Here is an 8,424-nt window from a genome sequence, read left to right as displayed (position 1 = left end):
TTTATTTTAATAATATCATTTTTTATAAATTTATACAAACACATAATATAAAAAAATTATGTGTGAAATAATATTATAAAAAATAAAATAGACATTATCATTTCTCAAATTTTATTGAATTAATTAGCTTTTACAAAATTGTTTCCCTTTTTGGATGAAATATGAAAAAAATTTTTATTTATAAGATAATACATAAATTAGGTATTATGTATAACTTTTTTATATTTATTTTAATGAATTATTGTTTTAAAAAATAATTTGTTTTCCTCTTTTGTTGCATTATGTTAAAATGCTTTTATGTTGGAAAACAAAAATTAACTTCTAGATTTTAAAGATATGATATTATGTTATAAAATTATTTTTAAAATTTTAAACTGATAAATGATATATAAATAATTATATTTCTGTATTTATACACGTTCATAAATGGTAATGTACTTTAAAAAATAAAAGTATTAAACTCCTTAAAAAGATATGCCAATTGAAGTAACAAATAAATTACTACATTTTTTTAATTTTAACAAAAAATGTTTAACTTTTATCTTTTCAAATTATTAATATAAAAAACAAAAAACATAATTAAATAGCAGCACTCCTTACTCTTTAGTCTCCTTAGATGAGCCTTACAGATGATCCTTTATCAAAAATTAAATTAATGAAAAATGGTAATAAATTATAATAATGGGGAAGGGGCCCGTTGCAAATGGCGGGTGCGGGTTCCACGAGTTTTTTTCATTCTTCTCCTCCTCTTATTTTTTCCTTCCTTCCTTCCTTCTTCGTTCTGTGTTGTTGTTTTTGCTGCTGCCGCTGTTGCCATTGCTATTAACTATTCATTCTGTGACCCTCTGAATCAGAAAGCCCCCCCAACTCTTCACCAATCTCCATGCTACTTTCCTACTTTCCTCCATTTCTTTATCATCATTATTAATTATTCACACACTATAATAATAACAACATAACATCCCTCCTTCCCTCTTCAATTTTTGACTAATTTAATAATATTTCCGCTTAAATTAAATTTAAAAATTAATATCTGAGGGGTGATTGGAAATGATTCTGCTGGTTCCCTGAACCCTGATGAATCCATACATCTCTCTTTGCATTTTAACGGCTTGATCTCTCCCTCGTTTTCCACCCCAAACACACACGCATTTTCATGCTCTCTCTCTCTCTCTCTAAAAGAATGCAGAGCTGACTGAAACACTGAACAGTACGAAACTCATCAACACAAATAAACACCACTCCTTCTTCTTTCTTTGTCTCAATGGTGGAATGACCATCATGACCCTGCTTCTGCCGTGACGAACATGGGATGCGGAGGCTCCAAGGTGGACCACCTCCCACTCGTCACTCTCTGCAGAGAACGACGGGACTTCCTCAGAGCCGCTTCCGACCACCGCTACGCCCTCGCCGCTGCTCACGTCGCCTATTTCCACTCCCTCAGAGACATCGGCGAAGCGCTACGTAAATTCGCCGACCACGACCTCGTCTTCGCCACCGCCTCCGCCTCCGTCACCGGCTCCTCCCCCTCCCCTCTCAGCTCCCCCGTCCTCACATTGCCCTCCGACCAAGGAAAACCCTCTAAAAACACAAAAACCAAAACCAAAAACAAAATCAGGGCCTCAACTTCTTCAACTTCCATTTCGCATGGCGGCGATGCTTCCGGGAGCGACGAGATCGACGGTGGGTCACACATACACCTGTCCGATTCAGATTCCGAATTGCGCTCTTCTTCTTCGGGCCACATCCACATCGAAGAGGAAGAGCACGATATTGAAGAAGATGACGAAGAAGCATCACCACCTTACGGGTACGGATATTACCATGATCATGAACCACAAGATTGGGGGCACAATCCACAAGGGGAAGGGTATAATAGTAATCATACATATGCTTTCTACATGAAGAGAACCGCGCCTCCTGGAAGATCCATGATCTACGAAGAGCCACAGACCCGTGTTGCAGAGTCGGGTCAATGGCCCGACCCGCAAAATAGTTATGGTGGATACGGGTTTGGTTACAATGGTGGTGCTGGTGGTTATTTTGGGTTTCCGAGCGGTTCTTCTCCGCCGCCTCCGGGGGCGGAGTATTCTTACTACGGTCAACAGAGGACAGCTTCGCCGGCGGCGCCTCCGCCGCCTCCGGCACCCCCATCTCCGCCGAGGGTTTCAGCATGGGATTTTTTGAATGTGTTTGATAGTTATGACAATGGTTACTCGGGTTATCTATCTTCTCAGGGGAGGTATGGGTTTGGTTCGATTTCTAGTAGCCCGGATTCGAATGAGGTGAGGGAAAGAGAAGGGATTCCAGAATTGGAAGATGAGACTGAGCAAGAAGTGCTGAAGGAGGTTCTCCATAACCACAGGGAGAAGGAGAAGAAGAAGATATTGAATGAGGAAAAAGCACCACCAATGCAAAACCACCAACAACAAAAACAACATTTTAGGGAGAGGGATTTTGGAGAAGGTACCTCAAATTCAAAGGCAGTGCCAGTATCAATGCCCCAACAACGAAAACAACGAAGGAAAAATGGTGAGGGGAGTTCCAATAAGACCGTGAGGTTCCATGGAAGCAGTGATGATAGTGGTGGTGGTTCTGGTTCCCTTCATGAGAAGGAGATTAAGACTAGCAGCAGCCCTGACACCATTGTTTCTAGGAGCTCCCCTGAGGAGGAGGAGGAGGATGGGGAGCGGTTAGGAAGGAAGAAAGGGGTGACTTTTGAGGTAGAAGCAACCGTCTCGGCAGTTGATGGGGGTGATTCTTCTTCAAAAATGAGTAGCTTGACCACTTTGTCTCCTCATGGAACCAGGGATTTAAAAGAGGTTGTTCAGGAAATCAGGGATGAGTTTGAGACTGCCTCTAATGTTGGGAAGGAGGTTGCACTTCTTCTTGAGGCTTGCAAGCCACCTTATCGGTCCAGGGTTGCTCCATTCAAAGGTATCAATGTGATTCTAGACGTTCTTCGTTTCTAGCATTCTTGTTAGATTCTTGTGGTTTGTTAGCTTTTGATTCTGTGTGTGTATACTAGTGTTGTTGCTCCATTATAGACAGCTATTAATGTGTATTATGTTAATGTTGCTTTTCTTTGCTTCTTTGGTTGAGTGATGAACCTGTTCAGGTGGGGGAACTTCTTTAAGCAATCATTAGAAGATAAATAGAGGCATGTGTTGTACCACATTAACCTAATAATATTAGATTTTGATGTTATCAATGAGCTGTTTACTTGATTAAATGGAAGCAGGTTTATTTTGGAATAGTTGTTTTAAGGCTTTCAGCTGTAGATTGATTGTGATTTCATAAGCCTCAAGAAAATGCAGGTGCCGTCTGACATAATGGTCTATGTAAGATGAATTCTTCAGATGATTTTTCTACTAAATATATGTTGTGGGATTTTATTGATTTCATTCTTTGAATTTTTACTCTCCATACCACCATAAACAGTGGCCTCTAAGTATTTTAATGAACTAAATGTTGTGAATGTTACTGTTTCCAGATCTAATATCCTGATGTGTTTTTTCCTCCAGTTATGTTTTCCAGAATCGTACATTCATTGGCACCTTCTAGGTTACCGTCACATCCTCCATCTAGGCCTCCAGTGCAGTTATCTTCTAGGGCAATGAAAATGGCAAAAGCATATTGTGGTGAACCTGGGAGAGAGTTCAATACAAATCCTTTAAACCTTTCATCTACTTTGGAGAAACTTTATGCATGGGAGAAGAAACTGTATAAGGAAGTTAAGGTATGAATATGACTATTGAAATTAACCAAGAGGTTAGATTCTTTTACGGTGGAAACTCACATGTAGTTGGGTGAAAGTGATAGTTAAGAATTGTTAAATGATAATTTAGTCAAACATGTCAAATCTTTTAATAGTTTTCAACAATCAACTTCACATGAAAACAACTGCATGTGAGTCTCCATCTTCTCTTACACAAATGATCTGTTAATTATAAATGGTAGGACCTAAAATGATCTATTTGTCAATATAATCTAATTTTTTAGGGAAAAAAAAGCTTCTACATTCCCTTCATATAGTTTCCGTTTGACAACCACGTGTTGGAGAGGATTAAACTCTGTTATTTGAGGTCCAGTATGTCTTGGATATGTCAATCGTGAGCATGGATTGTTTGTTTCATATTTATTCTAGCTTAGGTAATTTTTTTCTTTGCTCATTTCAGTTGTGTTTACATGTTCATAATTTTTCTCTGTTCTCAGGATGAAGAGAGGTTACGATCTATTTATGAGAAACAATGCAAGAGGCTGAAAACATTGGATAATCGAGGAGCTGAATCTACTAAAATTGATGCTACTGAGGCATCAATAAAAAAGTTGCTGACAAAAATAAATATTTCCATCAGAACTGTGGAAGCCATATCATTGCGGATACACAAATTGAGGGATGATGAATTGCAGCCTCAACTTGCAGCTTTGATTACTGGGTATTGAATTTCTTCACTTAATCACCATGTTAATGTTTATCTGTGAGTGCTTGGTAGCGTCTTACCATCAAGACGGTCTTTGAAAGGGAAATATTTTTGGTTGGGAAGAGGAGCAGGGTGGGTGGGGGTATTATTTCAAATATCAGTTTGTTTGGCTGTTTCTTCTTCCCTTTAAGGATTAGATTGAAGTGAGTAATGATGTATTAATGATTATTCTTATCTAGTCCCAGCAAAAGTTGAAGCGTCACATCATTTTGGCCTTGATTTAATTTCTTTGTGTGTGCATTTAGATCTGAGACAGTGAACCTGTAATTGTTATAATGTATCTTTCGGGAAATTTAACCAAGTTAAACCCTCCTTTTGTCCTCAAAAGATGCTTCAGCCAATTGGTCTCCATCAAGTTTCATTAACAAAATATCACCCTCTATCCATGCCCATATAAGGATGGGAAATTCCTAGTGGAAACTCTTGGATGAAGGAGGTCGAGAATGGATGGTGATTATGAGGTTTTTAACATGGCAGCTCAGATATTTAATTGAGGATTTTTATCTTCAATAACGTGTGCTTATATCTTTTGGAGGCTAAATAGATGATAAAAGGGATCATCTCTTGTAAAATGGGAGCTGGTTGAACACTTGTTTGAGGTGTCATTATTAACATTATCCTTTCTGCTTTTGTATGTCAAAATCTTGTGTTTTCAATCATGGTTGAATTGTTCTTGGCTTCTCCCTTTGCTATATTGTCTACGACTTGATTTGACTAATCCATTTGAAACAGATTGACAAGAATGTGGAAATTCATGCTCAAATGCCATGAGAAACAGTTCCAAGCTATCATGGAGAGTAAAACTCACTCTCTTAAAATTAACACTGGTTTACAAAGAGACGAAAGTTTGAAGGCCATCCTAGAACTTGAAAAGGAGCTTCTAAATTGGTGCAGTCAGTTCAACAATTGGGTCAGGATGCAAAAATCATATGTTGAAAATCTGAACGAGTGGCTCAGAAGGTGCCTTCTCGATGAACCTGAAGAAACCGCTGATGGTGTTGTCCCCTTCTCTCCTAGTCGAATTGGAGCTCCGCCAGTTTTTGTGATCTGCAATGATTGGCATCAAGCAATGAGTAGAATATCAGAAAGGGGGGTGGCAGATGCCATGCATGAATTTGCCCAAAGACTACATGAGCTATGGGAGAAGCAAGACGAGGCGCAACGTCAGAGAATCAAAGCAGAGTATCTGAAGAAAGACTTTGAGATGCAGCTTCGAACCTTGCGCAGGGAAATGGGAGATGCAGAACATGTGCATGATAAAGTTTCGCAGAAGACAGCACTGTCAAAGGGTCATTCTGAAAGTGGTGTTTCACCACTAGATGATCTAAAAGTGGATCTAGATTCTATGAAGAAGAGATTGCATGAAGAGAGAGCAAGGCATAAAGAAGCCATCAAGCAGGCCCGCGATGCAGCTTCTAATAGTTTACAAGCAGGTTTAATTCCCATATTTAAGACATTAGAAAGTTTCACTTCAGAGGTGGTGAAGGCTCATGAGCAAGTCAGGCTTCAAAACACTAAAGCCTCGTAATAGAGATGCTAGCTGTCTTGTTTCGATTTTATGGCTTGAGATTGCATTTACCCAAGTGTGGATCGAATGAGGGAGTTTAGAGAGCATGGGATCTATTATGCATCGGAGATTTAGCACTAACCACCATTTTTGCAGCTAGAATTAATGTTGTACCGTAGGGAAGTGCCTCTTGAAATATACCATACAAGAGGTTCTATCTTAGAATAACTTTCAGCAACAAAGGTTTGGGGTGCTCAATGTTCAGGAAGTAGTTATCTTAAATCATGTCCTGTAACACACTTCATCCTACAGTTAGGTAAAATTTTGTACAGAAAAATTCATTTATTGGTTAATTGGTTGTAGGTGGTTGTATATTTTATTCCATATGCCTAGGACTCTAGGAGTAGGAGGAGACAGGATGTTAGCAAGAGTTTCAAGAATGATCAAGTGAAGCAAAATGTGCTTTAATTTGTTGTATTATCCTTTCTTTCTAGTTAGTGTTACTAGTGTTACCCAAGTTGTTATATGCAATTGCTAGGCCAAATTTTGAATTGTGAATCTGAAGTGCATATATATGAAGGACTACCAGGTCTAGAGAAAGTGAAGGAAGAATGGAGAGTTTGAAGATGAATGGGAGTGTGTGAAGAGAGGTTGAACTCTGCTTGGAAAGCAAGAGTCGTAGCATTGTTGGTGGGTTTTTATTTAGCAAAAATGCTATTCATACACCAAAATCAGCCACTAAAATTAGCCATCAATATATTTGTGTAGAAATATATGTGGTTTAATTTATTTTCAATGTGTATCTGTAATTTGTATTTCGACATATATTTTATATTGGTGACTAGTTTTGGTGGTTGATTTTAGTGTATATGCATTATAGTTGTTTATTCAATCTTACAAATGCACCATATTTTTGGTGACTGAAATAAACTAAACAAAGAAAAACAAAACAAATAAAATAAAGAACTGCTTAAATAGAGGGACAGTCCCGTTTAAGATTATTCTTAAAGTCCCGTTTAAGATTATTCTTAAATTCCTCCTAAGGTGAAAGAAGCTCCATTTGATGCAAGAGCTTTATTTTCTGAAAGTGATTACTTATATAACAATAGAAAATCGGTGTATAATTTAATGTGTTAATATTTTAACTATATCTTTTTATCATATAGTTAATTTTAAGAGAAAAACCCAAAGAGCTTTATTTTCTGAAAGTGATTGGTTATATAACAATAGAAAATCGGTGTATAATTTAATGTGTTAATATTTTAACTATATCTTTTTATGATATAGTTAATTTTAAGAGAAAACCTAAAATAGTCTCTGACAATTATTTCGAAAGACAACGAGGCATTTGAAAAAAAAACCCAACTCGACCCCTGACAATTACCTCAAAAGGACGAGGTTTCTGTGCCAAAAAAAGTCAATGTTATTTTTTTTTGGCACAGTGGCTAATCAGTCCCAAAAAAAAGATCAGGGACTGGATTTGATGTTCTTTTTTCTTGGGGGTCTCGTTCTTTCGATATAATTGTCAGGGTCGGATGGGGTATTCACTCTGATTTTAAAAGATACTTAATGAAGTGCACTGTTTTGGTATATCAAAAGCGCGCTTTTTTTGGGGTCAATAAGAAGCGCAGTTTCATTTCAAACATTTTCCTCCTTCGAGCTTATTTTTCATTTTTGAATCTTCAATTTTTTTTTTGGCCATCAAGTGGAAGGAAAAAAATAGTTTTGGCATCAAGTTTTATAGGATGCAAGCATTATATAGATGACTTATACTATGATTTGTGTTGTAATTTGCGGTCATGTTGGTTATCCAAATTTGTTTATCACTTTCATATGTAATTTAGAATGGTCAAAGATCAAGCGACTCTTAGACTTTTTACATTTTAAACCAGTAGATCATCTTGATATTGTTTGTCGGATGTTTAAAATAAAACCTGATATACTAATTAAAGATTTGAAAAAGAAAAGATTCTTTGGTAAATTTGTTGTTGGTAAGATGTACATTAAAAAAATAAAGTATATACTATTTTAAGAAGGTTAAGTATTTTTTTCGTCCCTAAGGTTTGTAGTGAAAATCAAATTCGCCACCGACACTTTTTTGTTATTAAAATCATCCTCAACGTTACAAAACGATATAAAATTGTCATTTTTTACTTCAATTTTATTTTTTGACCAAATTATCCTTAATAATTAATAAAAATAATAAAAATAATATTAACAAAACAAAACAAAAACAAAAACACCCCCCACACCCCAGTATTCCACCCTCATCTCCAATCACTCTTTCCTATTCCTTTCCCATTCCATTCCTCCTACTATCTTCCAACTCCCCCCTCCCCAAACCCCAATTTTTCTTCTCTTCTTAAACAAAAACCAAATTCAGCAACAGCAACAGCCAAATTTAGCGACAACAAATTCAACAACAATCGCAAA

The 8,424-nt window shown here is 37.0% G+C and overlaps 1 protein-coding gene across 1 annotated transcript; it reads left to right on the top strand.

Annotated features, from left to right (window-relative positions):
- The first annotated feature begins 512 nt into the window (after positions 1–512).
- On the top strand, positions 513–6,549 carry LOC112706051 (uncharacterized). The gene is made up of 4 exons (XM_025757140.3): positions 513–2,937; positions 3,525–3,739; positions 4,216–4,439; positions 5,217–6,549. Exons 1-4 carry the CDS (start codon positions 1,308–1,310, stop codon positions 6,010–6,012), a joined length of 2,865 nt encoding a protein of 954 aa, XP_025612925.1. The 5' UTR covers positions 513–1,307; the 3' UTR covers positions 6,013–6,549.
- The last annotated feature ends 1,875 nt before the right edge of the window (positions 6,550–8,424 follow it).

This window comes from Arachis hypogaea, chromosome 8 (assembly GCF_003086295.3).
Source record: "Arachis hypogaea cultivar Tifrunner chromosome 8, arahy.Tifrunner.gnm2.J5K5, whole genome shotgun sequence".
Taxonomy (NCBI): domain Eukaryota; kingdom Viridiplantae; phylum Streptophyta; class Magnoliopsida; order Fabales; family Fabaceae; genus Arachis; species Arachis hypogaea.
The sequence above is the reverse complement of the archived record's forward strand: the minus strand, read 5'-3'. Positions and strand labels throughout refer to the sequence as shown.

Bases quoted from the DNA above. Each gene is read 5' to 3' on its own strand.
- LOC112706051 (XM_025757140.3), top strand. From the start codon at position 1,308: ATGGGATGCGGAGGCTCCAAGGTGGACCACCTCCCACTCGTCACTCTC. The intron at 3,740-4,215 runs GTATGAATATGA...CTCTGTTCTCAG, and splicing joins AACTGTATAAGGAAGTTAAG to GATGAAGAGAGGTTACGATC. The intron at 4,440-5,216 runs GTATTGAATTTC...CATTTGAAACAG, and splicing joins CTTGCAGCTTTGATTACTGG to ATTGACAAGAATGTGGAAAT.